The sequence below is a fragment of the Thunnus albacares genome, chromosome 8 (genome assembly GCF_914725855.1).
Source record: "Thunnus albacares chromosome 8, fThuAlb1.1, whole genome shotgun sequence".
Classification (NCBI taxonomy): Eukaryota; Metazoa; Chordata; class Actinopteri; order Scombriformes; family Scombridae; genus Thunnus; species Thunnus albacares.
In genome coordinates this window covers 34,843,129-34,857,352 of record NC_058113.1, presented here as the reverse complement: position 1 = coordinate 34,857,352, position 14,224 = coordinate 34,843,129, and the positions used below count along the sequence as shown (strand labels likewise).

The window sequence follows — 14,224 nt, the reverse complement described above, 5'->3', positions numbered from 1 at the left end:
CTGCAAACAATTTCCGACCTTTACACGGGACCGTGAACGCCTCATGACCTTTTACCCACCACAGTAACGAGAGTCATGCGTTCAGGTTCACGGTAACGTGTGTGACACAGTCCGCTGCTCGGTGAGCGGGCAGCTTTCACACCCCGTAGACTGTCACCGTTTACCGGACCCGTTAACGGGTTGGAGGAGCAGCTAGCGGGTTAGCTAACAGCTAACAGCTAACAGGAGATGGAGGAGTTTCTGTTGAGCTGCCGCCAAGCCGTGCAGGTAACACACACACACACACACACATATACATCACACATATCACACACACACACACACACACACTCTGACAGGATGTGTGTGTGTGTGTGTGTGTTTAGCTGGGTGAGTTAGCGTAACCGTCCGTTAGCCTGTTAGCTCAGGCAGTTAACAGTCATCATGTCGGACGGACGGTTAAGCTAGGTTTAATTCAACTGCAGGACTTCCGGTCAGTTACACCTTCCAAAATGAACTTCCGGTCAGTGAACAACATGAAATGTTTTCAACTTGTCAGAAAGAAAAAACTGATGATAAACAAAGTTTAAAAAAGTGAAATAATAAGATAAAATGAGAAACATTTTATAAGTAAGTATAAATGGAGCCATCGCTTCCAACAATGCAACATTTATTTAATCAGTTTCAGGTTTTAATTTAGATTTCTGATGGACTTCAGACGTTTGGACAAATTAATGCAACACAAAACAGTCAAGACTGAAAAGTTTGTACCTGTCCATTTAAGATGAAATTATACTTTTTAAGTTTAGTGCAAAAGATGCTCATTAATAAAATAAATATATACAATAAATCAATTAAAAACCCTACACACTAAAATCACCGTTAAACTTTGACCCAGTTTGGGTCGATACAGCACCGACACAATACTGTGTTAATGTTGTTCTGAGCCAGTTTCAGTGTTATTTTTTTATCTTCCTGTTGGGTTATTTACCAAAACTAAAGCTTTATTATCTACTCTACCCTTTAAACTGACATGTCACAGTGTGTTATTGATTGTTAATAACTTATATTTGCTGAATATCATTTGCACATCGTTTTTTTTTTACAAGAAACAAAACATCTGTGACAGTTTTATCTAAAGCTTGTTGTGTAACACTGATTCACAGCAACAGACTGATAAAGTTAACCTGATGTTGTTGCTGTATTGATCCAAACTGGGTAAAAACTTTAACACAATAATTTTTAGTGTCTAAGGAAAAAATATTTAAAAATTAATTGTACATTAACTAAATATTATAAGAACTTATTAAGTAGTATCTTTTTATCCTGGTTTCAGTGGAGAGTTGTATGTTTTTCTGCGACACATTGAACACTTAGTTGAGGTTTTTAGAAATAACTTTGATCCACATTATCAGTTTCAGTGTGCAGATGTTTGGTTGTGTTAGTCAGACCTCTCAGTTGTGTGTCCTGGTCTTCTTCCTCCAGGCGAGCATGGACCAGGCTGAACCAGGGTTCCATGTGGTTCTGGGGAACGAGTCCTGCGATCTGGACTCCATGGTGTCTGCTCTGGCCTTTGCCTATTTCCTGTCCAAGGTGAGCCACTGTCCAATAAGCTGTCAGCACTCGTCCACTCGTCCACAGCTGTAAGATGTGTCGTGTTTCTCTCCGTCAGACGGCTCACAGCAAGACGCTCATTGTCCCGCTGCTGAACATCCGGCAGGCAGACTTGGTTCTGCGGTCAGATAACGTTTTCCTGCTGCGGCAGACCGGTTTCTCTCCAGACCTCCTGCTGTTCAGGGACCAGCTGGACCTGCAAGCGCTGCAGCGAGCCGGCCGCCTGCGCCTGACGCTGGTCGACCACAATGTCCTGCCCAGGTAGAATAAACACCTGATGGGTAGACACAAACACCCGACAGGTAGACACAAACAAACACCCGACAGGTAGACACAAACAAACACCTGACAGGTAGACACAAACACCCGACAGGTAGACACAAACACCCGACAGGTAGACACAAACAAACACCCGACAGGTAGACGCGAACAATCACCCGACAGGTAGACGCGAACAAACACCTGACGGGTAGACACAAACAAACAGCTGACAGGTAGACGCGAACAATCACCCGACAGGTAGACACAAACACCTGACAGATAGACACAAACAAACACCCGACAGGTAGACACAAACAAACACCTGACAGGTAGACACAAACAAACACCTGACAGGTAGACGCGAACAATCACCCGACAGGTAGACACAAACAAACACCTGACAGGTAGACACAAACACCCGACAGGTAGACGCAAACAAACACCTGACAGGTAGACACAAACAAACACCTGACAGGTAGACGCAAACAAACACCTGACAGGTAGACACAAACAAACAGCTGACAGGTAAACACAAACACCTGACAGATAGACACAAACAAACAGCTGACAGGTAGACACAAACAAACACCTGACAGGTAGACACAAACAAACACCTGACAGGTAGACGCAAACAAACACCTGACAGGTAGACACAAACAAACAGCTGACAGGTAGACACAAACAAACACCTGACAGGTAGACGCAAACAAACACCTGACAGGTAGACACAAACAAACAGCTGACAGGTAGACACAAACAAACACCTGACAGGTAGACGCAAACAAACACCTGACAGGTAGACACAAACAAACAGCTGACAGGTAAACACAAACACCTGACAGATAGACACAAACAAACAGCTGACAGGTAGACACAAACAAACACCTGACAGGTAAACACAAACACCTGACAGATAGACACAAACAAACAGCTGACAGGTAGACACAAACAAACAGCTGACAGGTAGACACAAACAAACACCTGACAGGTAGACACAAACAAACACCTGACAGGTAAACACAAACACCTGACAGGTAGACACAAACACCTGACAGGTAGACACAAACAAACACCTGACAGGTAAACACAAACACCTGACAGATAGACACAAACAAACAGCTGACAGGTAGACACAAACAAACACCTGACAGGTAAACACAAACACCTGACAGATAGACACAAACAAACAGCTGACAGGTAGACACAAACAAACAGCTGACAGGTAGACACAAACAAACACCTGACAGGTAGACACAAACAAACAGCTGACAGGTAGACACAAACAAACACCTGACAGGTAGACACAAACAAACACCTGACAGGTAGACACAAACAAACACCTGACAGGTAAACACAAACACCTGACAGGTAAACACAAACACCTGACAGGTAGACACAAACACCTGACAGGTAGACACAAACACCTGACAGGTAGACACAAACAAACACCTGACAGGTAGACACAAACAAACACCTGACAGGTAGACACAAACAAACACCTGACAGGTAAACACAAACACCTGACAGGTAGACACAAACACCTGACAGGTAGACACAAACAAACACCTGACAGGTAAACACAAACACCTGACAGGTAGACACAAACACCTGACAGGTAGACACAAACAAACACCCGACAGGTAGACACAAACACCCGACAGGTAGACGCAAACAAACACCTGACAGGTAAACACAAACACCTGACAGGTAGACACAAACACCTGACAGGTAGACACAAACAAACACCCGACAGGTAGACACAAACACCCGACAGGTAGACACAAACAAACACCTGACAGGTAAACACAAACACCTGACAGGTAGACACAAACACCTGACAGGTAGACACAAACAAACACCCGGCAGGTAGACACAAACACCCGACAGGTAGACACAAACAAACACCCGACAGGTAGACACAAACAAACACCCGACAGGTAGACGCAAACAAACACCTGACAGGTAGACGCAAACAAACAGCTGACAGGTAAACACAAACACCTGACAGATAGACACAAACAAACAGCTGACAGGTAGACACAAACAAACACCTGACAGGTAGACACAAACAAACACCTGACAGGTAGACACAAACAAACACCTGACAGGTAGACACAAACAAACACCTGACAGGTAGACGCAAACAAACACCTGACAGGTAGACGCAAACAAACAGCTGACAGGTAAACACAAACACCTGACAGATAGACACAAACAAACAGCTGACAGGTAGACACAAACAAACACCTGACAGGTAGACACAAACAAACACCTGACAGGTAGACACAAACAAACAGCTGACAGGTAAACACAAACACCTGACTGATAGACACAAACAAACAGCTGACAGGTAGACACAAACAAACACCTGACAGGTAAACACAAACACCTGACAGATAGACACAAACAAACAGCTGACAGGTAGACACAAACAAACAGCTGACAGGTAGACACAAACAAACAGCTGACAGGTGGACACAAACAAACAGCTGACAGGTAGACACAAACAAACAGCTGACAGGTAGACACAAACAAACACCTGACAGGTGGACACAAACAAACAGCTGACAGGTAGACACAAACAAACAGCTGACAGGTGGACACAAACAAACAGCTGACAGGTAGACACAAACAAACAGCTGACAGGTAGACACAAACAAACACCTGACAGGTAGACACAAACAAACAGCTGACAGGTAGACACAAACAAACACCTGACAGGTAAACACAAACAAACACCTGACAGGTAGACACAAACAAACACCTGACAGGTAAACACAAACACCTGACAGGTAAACACAAACACCTGACAGGTAGACACAAACACCTGACAGGTAGACACAAACAAACACCTGACAGGTAAACACAAACACCTGACAGGTAGACACAAACACCTGACAGGTAGACACAAACACCTGACAGGTAGACACAAACAGACACCTGACAGGTAGACACAAACAAACACCTGACAGGTAGACATCTCTCCTGCAGTTCAGACAGAGACCTGGAGGGGGCGGTGGTGGAGGTGATTGACCATCGCCAGCAGGAGAGAGAGCCCTCCCCCGCCTGCCCTGTTACCGTGGAGATGGTGGGATCCTGCGCCACCTTGATAACAGAACGCATCATCCAGAAAGCTCCAGAGATCCTGGACCAGCAGCTCGCTCAGCTGCTCTACGGTAACAATCACATTACTGATATTTATCAGTTTTTATTGATTTCCTGTGGAAGGTATTGATGAGTGATCGGTGTAATCCGTGTCTGATCGTGTTTAGCAACGATCCTGCTGGACTGCGTCAACATGGCTCCTGCAGCAGGGAAGGTGACGCCTAAAGACAGTCAGTACGCTGCAGCGCTGGAGGCTCGATTCCCCGCTCTGCCACCGCGGGGCGCTCTCTTCCAGGCGCTGCAGAACGCCAAGTTCGATGTCTCAGGTGAGTCTGAGGTTGGACTCACCTGAAACCTGAGGAGGAAGTCAGACAGGATGTGGACATCTGTTATTTGTTGCAGTATTCAGAAGTACTTATGGTAGCATTTGAACATTTATTTAAATTTTTAAAGTATTTCTGCAGAAATTAAATATTTGACAATGACGCGTGAATCAGTTTATGATGACAAGAATAAAACACAAACATTATCAGAGGATAACTGATACCTGAAATACCTGAATACAGTATTTTGAAGGTATATTTTGGAGTATTGTGAAGTATTAACCGCAGTATTTTGAAGGTATATTTTGGAGTATTGTGAAGTATTAATTGCAGTATTTTGTTCTCAGGTCTGAACACGGAGCAGATGTTGTTGAAGGACATGAAAGCTGTTTCAGGAAGTTTAAGTCTCGCCATCTCTGTTCTCTACATCACACTGGAGGTACTACACACTACTACACACTACTACACACTACTACACACTACTACACACTACTACACACTACTACACTGTACTACACACTGTACTGTATACTGTACTCAGCAGAGACTTGGACTGGACTAACTGGAGACTTGAAGGTAAACAGTTGAGGAGATTTGTGATCTTGAATATTGAGAAACGCTGCACAGACATATTGAACGTGTCTGTCATGAATAATTAATAACATAACAGAGAGACAACGTCTCCGTAACCTGATGCAAACTTTCAGTTGCAGCTGCTGAAGAATAAAATGCAGGAAACTCTAAATTCAGATGAGAAGCGTTTCATTAAAAATGAGTTGGTCCGTACAGATAAATGAGTAGTTTTTAGTTTATACAGATAAATGAGTAGTTTTTAGTTTATACAGATAAATGAGTAGTTTTTAGTTTATACAGATAAATGAGTAGTTTTTAGTTTAAACAGATAAATGAGTAGTTTTTAGTTTATATAGATAAATGAGTAGTTTTTAGTTTATACAGATAAATGAGTAGTTTTTAGTTTATACAGATAAATGAGTAGTTTTTAGTTTATACAGATAAATGAGTAGTTTTTAGTTTATACAGATAAATGAGTAGTTTTTAGTTTATACAGATAAATGAGTAGTTTTTAGTCCGTACAGATAAATGAGTAGTTTTTAGTTTATACAGATAAATGAGTAGTTTTTAGTTTATATAGATAAATGAGTAGTTTTTAGTTTATACAGATAAATGAGTAGTTTTTAGTCCGTACAGATAAATGAGTAGTTTTTAGTTTATACAGATAAATGAGTAGTTTTTAGTTTATACAGATAAATGAGTAGTTTTTAGTTTATACAGATAAATGAGTAGTTTTTAGTTTATACAGATAAATGAGTAGTTTTTAGTCCGTACAGATAAATGAGTAGTTTTTAGTCCGTACAGATAAATGAGTAGTTTTTAGTTTAAACAGATAAATGAGTAGTTTTTAGTTTATACAGATAAATGAGTAGTTTTTAGTTTAAACAGATAAATGAGTAGTTTTCCGTCCTCTCAGTAAATCACACAGATCACTTGTGTCGGCTGTCTGTTAATTAATGCTTCTAGTTATTAAAAAGGTCTTTTTTGTTTTTGTAAAATATTAAAGTGCACTATTGATGTGTTTTCACTCGTCTGTTGCACTAGTGAGGTTTTAGAAATAACAGATGGTTGATGTCATGCGACCTGTTTTAAAGGAGAGCGGCCGCCGCTGCAGGACGAATCTGTGATTTAAAAATATCTAAAAAATGTGTTTGTGAGCTCCAACAGCTTAATGACGACTGATCTCAGCTGCTGAAGATGTTAAAACGAAGTTCATGTGCTTCACATCATCCTCAGATTAAAACAGATTAAACTGGTTAGTGAAGGTCTGTGAGTCATCGGCTGTTTTTTTGCCTTCAGCACTTTGGATTTAAGCTTCAAATGTTTTCTGTCCGTCATGGCGGCCTGTTGCCCGTCTGCACAAACTGACCTTCATCATATTCATAACAAACTACCAGAGTCAGATGTTCTCATCTTCCTCTTCTATAAACCTTCATGTGTTTGTGTTACACTGTGAAACACACCAGCAGGTGAACATGTGACTGAACGCCGCCTTCAAACTGAACTGAACCGTTTAAAACGTTAAACACGGCGAGTCAAAGAACCAATAAAAACAACTTCAGTCAAACTGTTTCTTCTTTTACAGGAAATAAGTTTTAATCAGTTTTAATCAGTTTGCTGCCTGATCAATAAAGTTTAAAACACTGAGTTTCATTTAATGGTGTTCACAGCTCAGACCCTCACAGCTGTTTTTAAGTCTTTTGGTCCAAGTCAAGTCTCAGCAGTACAGTCAGATTACAACAGAACAATGGCGAATTCAAACCAAATACTATTTTTTAATAGAAACAGAGTTTTAATCTCTGCGTCACCCTGACCTCCCTGCAGTCTGGCCAATCAGCTGATGAGCTGCAGGGACCTGGTCCTGACAGCAGGCGGAGACAGAGACTGTTTTACCCAGAGTTCTGTCTCACAGGCGGAGCTCCTTCTCAGGCTGCTGCTGTAGAAATGATTCAGTAACAGTTTAAATTCTAAGAGTCATTGATCAGCTGCTGTATTACAACAACAGCCGACTGTTTACTGTCAGATCAGCTGACCAATCAATAAACAGATTGGATCAAAGGGGTGTTTCCGTCCGTTAAAACACTTCCGCATAGGAGACACCTGTGTCTCCTCGTCTCCTCCGGGAGCCTCCACGTCTCCTCTCTCCTCTCTCCTCTCTCCTCGCTCCTCGTCTCCTCCAGGTGCACTTAAAGGACGGGTTGATCCTCCATGATGGCGGCGGGAGGTCGGTTTCCGGGTCACGGAGGAGCGAGGATGCGAGGAAGCATAGAAGTAGCATAATGAAAAGCAGCCTGTGTTTGCATTTGGTCCAGAGGCATTCTGGGTAATGTTGGAGATGTCTAACTGCTGTGTGTGTGTGTGTGTGTGTGTGTGTGTGTCAGGAGTTCCTGCAGAGGGCGGAGCTGGAGGCGGAGCTCTCAGACTTCTGTCAGAAGTTGGGGTTTGAGTTGCTGCTGCTGATGACCATCTCCTTCACTGAGACCAAAGAGCCAATCAGAGAGCTCGCTGTGTTCAGCCACAGCGCCGCCTGCAGGGAGCAGGTACCCTCACTGCTGCTGTTACCACGGTTACCACATTCTGGCATTCTGCTTGTTGTGTGTGTGTTTCAGTTGCCATGACAACCCATCTGTCCTCTCTCTCTCTCTCTCGCCGCAGATGTGCCAGTACCTGGAGCGAGCTCGTAACCCCGCCCTCAACCTCTGTCCAATCAGCAGCCCCCATCCTCACATCGCAGCGTATCAGCAAGGTGAAGACGAGTCGATCCGTCACGCCGCCGTCTGATAAACAAACCAAACAGACGTCAAGTTAAATGTTTGTATCGAGTCAGAAGCTCCGAGCAGGAAATCAGCTGGAACTGCAAAAATCACACACATAGAAGACATTTCATTAAAGGAGGATTCCCAGTGTTCCCAGTGTTCCCAGTGTCCCCAGTGTTCCCAGTGTTCCCAGTGTTCCCAGTGTTCCCAGTGTTCCCAGTGTTCCCAGTGTGTGTTAAACCAGCAGTCAGGTGTCTGTAATCATTCCTCCTGTTCATACTGGATATTAAAGATCCTTCAAATGTGTTTTAATGGAAGTGATGGAGGATAAAATCCACAGTGTGTCCACACAGTCATTTAAAGTCTGTGTGAAGCTTCTATTCAGCTTCATCAGTCTGAGTTAGTCATATCGAGTGGATATCTGACACATTTACAGTCTTTTTAGCATCAAATTCCCTCTTTGTGTTTCCTCGGACAGTGTTTCCCTGTTGAGCTGCAGGTGGAAGTATAGTAACAAAAAGAGGAACTTTGGCACTAAAAAGACTGTAACGTTGAAAGATATCTACTTGATTTGACTGATTTGGACGCTGAAGCTTCATATTAGCTTCAGACTGTGGATTTTGTCCTCCATCACTTCCATTGTAAGGTCATTATGAAGGGATCTTCTAATGGTCAGTATGAACAGGAGGAATGATTACAGCAAGAAACACAGCTTTAATGTTCATTTGATGACTGACTGATGGTTTAAAACTGAACTCGTCCTGCTGTTTGTCAGTTAAAGCTGCAACAGGAAGTCGATCAACAGAAAATTAATCAGCAATCATTTTGATCACTGAACTGATTCATTAAGTCTTATTTGCTGTTTCTCTTGTATGTGACAGTAAATATTAGTTACTGTTGACTCTGAGAAACTAAACTAACAGTTTATCAGAGCTGTGATTCCATCGGGTGCGTCTGCGTCTCGTTCTAGTCGCTGCCGCCTGCGATCCCGCCTGATGCGTCTCAGACATACACGTCATAATAAAACACTCTGATCCCGGCGGCGCCGGGCCAGACGTCAGCCGGTCACCATGGACGACCAGGTTCATGTTGGTAGTGGAACATCACAAGATTTTATGACACTGCTGTTGCCATGACAACGCCATCCCCGGCTTCCTCTACAGGTAGAAGCGTCGTTCTCTCGTCTCTGAACACCGCTGCCGCGAAACGCTTCACTTCTGGAAGGACGCCATGCAGCCGCTCGGTGGAATCAAGACATAACAATTATTATTATTATCAATATTCACATTGAAGAAGCTGAAAAAATGATTCAAAATGATTAATAGATGATCAAAATAATCACTGATTAGTTTAATAGTCGGCAGCTAATCAATTAATCTGAGCTTTACATTTTATAGACTACAGATTGATCGGGAAAGTAATCGTCTCACCGATCAATAAATCAAACATTCTGATTAGAAGGATGTTGCTGTCCAGCTGTAGCTCCTCGTCTCCTCACAGACACATTGATCGGATCGTTGATGATGGCGGTGATTGATTAGATTGATTAGATTGATTAGATTGATTAGCGCGTCTCATCGTCTGTCTTTCTGTTTTTATTAAATCTGTCTTTAAGGAAACACGTTGGCGTCTCGTAAGAAGCTCCTCCCCATCGTTAAAGACTTCCTGAGGGATCGGGACGGAGACGGTCGCCTGGGAGACGGTCGCCTGGGAGACGTGGAGGAGGAGGAGGAGGAGGAGGAGTCTCAGGTGCCTCCGACCCCGATGAACAGTCTGGTGGAAGGTTGTCCGCTGGACGACGGGCTGCCGTGCATCAGCGCTCAGGATCTGGAGGAGAAGTTCAGCAAGATGGCCGAAAGAGGAGGGGACTGACCTCTGACCTTCACCTGTCAATCATCCTGATGGCGCGGCGGCGGACCGTCACTCTGTCGGACGGAGAGAGAGCCGAAGAGAAATCAGTTTTTAATCAGATTGATTCTTGTCCCAACAGACCGAATGGATCCAGTTTGAGCTTCATGTCCATCAGGATGGACCGACCACATGATCACATGACATCACTTCCTGCTGTGAGAATATAAACAACCAAACATGTTTCATTCAACACGTATGACGAAGATCAGCTGAGACAGAAACCGCTTCAGTTTAATTAAATGTGTGTTTGCAGCCGTTAATCAACACTGATCTGACATGTGACCTGAGAGACTCAACACTTCCTGTACATGTTTCACAATAAAGGTACGACGGTCACATGACACTTCAGTCCCACATATATTTTCTGGTTCTATTGAAGCATCGCAACGGATGAAAGAAAGTTCTGGTAGTTCGAGATAAAGAGTCGGAATATTTAAAGTAAAAGAATGTTTAAATATTTTAAAGAAAAGTTTTATAGAAATATTAATCTGGAAACGTTTCAACTTCGATGTGGCTCTAAAACTCTGCCGTGACATCACATCCTTCTTCAGGTGAGAGCGGGTAAATTTCATTGGATGCAAACATCATGTGACCGTCTCTTTTTAAGGAAGGAAGAGATTCTGCTTTTATTGTGAAATAGAAGGAGGAAGTGATGAGTTGCAGCAACAGGAAGTTACAACAAACAGAAAAAAAAACGGTGAGAAAACAGGGTGAAGGTTTCTTTTCTTTCTGCGTGGCAGCTGCAGGTTTGATGCAGCGGCTCTCAACCTGCCGACCTTTGACCCCAAAACACCTGAAACATGAAGTCAGCTGCTGCCTCCAACATCAGACAAACATTTGGTGTTCTTTGTCATGCTGCTTTACATTTACTGCATGTTGATACGCAGCCTGCAGCCTGATCACAGTGCACTTACTACTACTACTACTACTACTAATAATAATAATAATAATATTAATAATACATTTTATTTTCAGGGCACTTTTTAAAGGACCAGTGTGCAGGATTTAGTGACATCTAGTGATTCTTAATTTCAGTTGATTAAACATTAATGAAAACATTCTTCTGTTCTGTTAGTTGCTGCTAAATTCAACAGACTGGTCCTTTAAGACACTAACAGATGATTTACAGAAAGGTACGAACTAAAAACATAAAACATGATGTTTAACTCCTGTTAACAAATCTGTTAAAAATGATAAAAACGATATTTGAATAATTTCCCTCCAGGATCATCAGAGCTGCTGCTTCGTTTCAGGATCAAACAAAACGACTTTAATCAGTTTAAACCAAAAATATGAAGGAATGAAGATTCGAGAGACGTTTGAGACAATCAGCAGGTTTTTTTTTATTAAGTTAAACTGAACTGATGGAAAATCAATAAAGTGTTTGAAAACTGAAGATTGTTGGAAGTTTTTCTGTTTGAATCAAAAACATCCAAAAGAATCAAAGTTTGTCCCGAAGGTGGCGCTACAGGAAAGGTCAAAGGTCACCGAGGACTCTGAGGATGTGTTTATATTTCCAATGCTGGTAATAATTATGTTTATGTAAATAATTAAAGGAACAGTTCAGCAGATTTATCCAACAGTTGATTTTGGGAAAATTATGACTCAATAATATCAAATGTTGATGAAACATTTTGGCTTCTGTGTAAACAATTGAGACACAGAGTCAAATGTTTGACCTTATAATTAAAATTGAAGAGGAACTCTTTCATGAAACACTGAGTCAAACCTCTCAGATATTAAATATAATATAAGTTTAAGTAACATGTTTGACTTTAAGTTAACATTCTGAAATATTAAATAAAAGTATAGATTTAAAGTCCTGATGCTGAGATGCTGAGTGCAAACTTTGACCTTTTGAGACATTAAATTAACTTTTAAAGTTGATATCTTGAGATATTAAATCCATAGTTTTAGTCAAATTATGATGTAAAAAGTTCAACATTGGATTTTAAGTCAGTTTAACATATGAGTCACTGAGTAATTTCTTTATTTTTTAAGAAGTTGTGACTTTTGTTAAACTCTTCATATGTTAAAATGGTGGGCATTTGGACCCAGAGGACACCCAGCTCTTTTCCTGCTTTAAATAGCCTCAGCAGCTGATTGGTTAATATTAATAAAGTCAGAGTGAAGCTGATCCCTGCTTCACCTGTCTGCACAGACCAGGTGAGTTTTGACCAATGACGCGGCTCAGAAATGCAGCCGAACCTGTCGGGCAGAGAGAGAGAGAGAGAGAGAGAGAGAGAGAGGCGGGCGAGTCCCATCGACTCAGAGTGGGAACTCCCACAGAGAGAGGAGGAAGGAGGAAGATGAAGCTGTGACATCGACACACACACACACACACACACACACACACACACACCGACGTCCAGCAGCTCACACATGCTGGTCAGAACACGCCGTGACATCACTCTGACATCATGAGCTCCCCCACCGAGCACACGGACAGGTACGTTAAATATTTAAAACTCTGTGTGTGTGTGTGTGTATGTATATGTGTGTGTGTATGTGTGTGTGTGTGTGTGTGTGTGTGTGTGTGTGTGTACTGGTTTCCTGAAAAACTCTCAGAAAGGGGAAGTTGTTTTTTTTTGCAGTTTTCTGCTGCTGAAACTCGTTCCTCCAGACGGTCAGTGAAGGGGTCTCTGGTGTGTTCACTGTTCGATGTTTCAGTGTTTTCTGATCAGCAGGAAGTGATGTCAGCTGACCTCCTGCCTGCTGTGGCTCCTCAGGTGTGTCCAGGTGTTCATGATGTGGTTTTAAAGCTGGTAGATTTTTCCTCTTTAAACAGACATTTAACTAAAACCAGGAAAACGTTCAGAATCTCCGCTCCGATTCTCAGATTTCATTGACCTTCTCGGTTCCTCGCGGTTCTTGTCAGACAGGAAACTGTTTCAGTGACTCAATTTAAGATGAGATTGAAGACTCAAGTCTCTGATGCTGTTCCACCTGGAACAAACTCAAGAATCCTGGATGTTATTCCAGCATTCATGAAACCTCTTCAAGTACCCCGGAGAACCCCTGAGACCCTTCCAAGAACCCTGGAGTCTTTTCAGGCACTCATGAACCTCCTTATTCACTCCAGGAAACACTTCAGGCAGTACTGGAACTTGTTCAAGAACATTTGGAACCTCCTATAAAAAAGGAACTTCCTAAAGAAACCTAAAACCTCCTCAAGCACCCCTCAGCCCCTCCGAAGAACCCTGGAATCTTCCTCAAACAAGGATCCTCATTGAGCCCCTGGAGCTGCCTAAAAACCCTTTAACTTCCAGGACGAACCGTAGACCTGGAACCTCTTCAAGAACTCACAGAATCTGCTTAAACCTTCACAGTCACACCTGGAACCTCCTCAGGTAATTCTGGAACAACTTAATCAAGCCTAGAGTCCTTCTCAAGAACCTTGGAAACTCTTCAAACACCTAAACCCGTCTAAACAATCCTGGATCCCCTTCAAGTATTCCTAGAACCTTCTCAAGAACTCTTGCAACCTCGTCAACAACTAAGGTATCATTTTAAGAATCCTGGAACACCATCAAGAAATCTGGAAACCACCACTAGATCTGCCACAAGCACCCCTGGAACCTTAATGGGAACCAGTGTGCTACCTAAAGAGCCCTAAAACCTCCTCACACATTCCTAGAACCTCTTTAAGAACACCTATATAACCCTGGAACACCCTCAAGCACACTTGGGACCTCCTCAGCT

The 14,224-nt window shown here is 42.5% G+C and overlaps 2 protein-coding genes across 2 annotated transcripts in view; both read left to right on the top strand.

Annotated features, from left to right (window-relative positions):
• Positions 1 to 45: 45 nt before the first annotated feature.
• Positions 46 to 11,918, top strand: prune (prune exopolyphosphatase). The gene is made up of 9 exons (XM_044359444.1): positions 46 to 267; positions 1,465 to 1,572; positions 1,652 to 1,854; positions 4,846 to 5,030; positions 5,127 to 5,285; positions 5,630 to 5,721; positions 8,237 to 8,395; positions 8,511 to 8,601; positions 10,227 to 11,918. Exons 1-9 carry the CDS (start codon positions 229 to 231, stop codon positions 10,481 to 10,483), a joined length of 1,293 nt encoding a protein of 430 aa, XP_044215379.1. The 5' UTR covers positions 46 to 228; the 3' UTR covers positions 10,484 to 11,918.
• Positions 11,919 to 12,716: 798 nt separating this feature from the next.
• bnipl (BCL2 interacting protein like) overlaps positions 12,717 to 14,224 on the top strand; it is a 14,851-nt gene continuing 13,343 nt past the window's right edge. The window contains exon 1 of the mRNA XM_044359456.1: positions 12,717 to 12,971. Within this exon, the coding sequence (XP_044215391.1) occupies positions 12,943 to 12,971 (29 nt within the window). The 5' untranslated portion in view covers positions 12,717 to 12,942. The remainder of the gene's footprint in view (positions 12,972 to 14,224) is intronic.

What these genes read in the sequence shown, in the direction of transcription:
- prune (XM_044359444.1), top strand. Translation starts at nt 229, where the DNA reads ATGGAGGAGTTTCTGTTGAGCTGCCGCCAAGCCGTGCAG. An exon ending in GCTGCCGCCAAGCCGTGCAG is followed by an intron (nt 268 to 1,464) that starts GTAACACACACA and finishes TTCTTCCTCCAG; the next exon opens with GCGAGCATGGACCAGGCTGA. An exon ending in CGCCAAGTTCGATGTCTCAG is followed by an intron (nt 5,286 to 5,629) that starts GTGAGTCTGAGG and finishes TTTTGTTCTCAG; the next exon opens with GTCTGAACACGGAGCAGATG.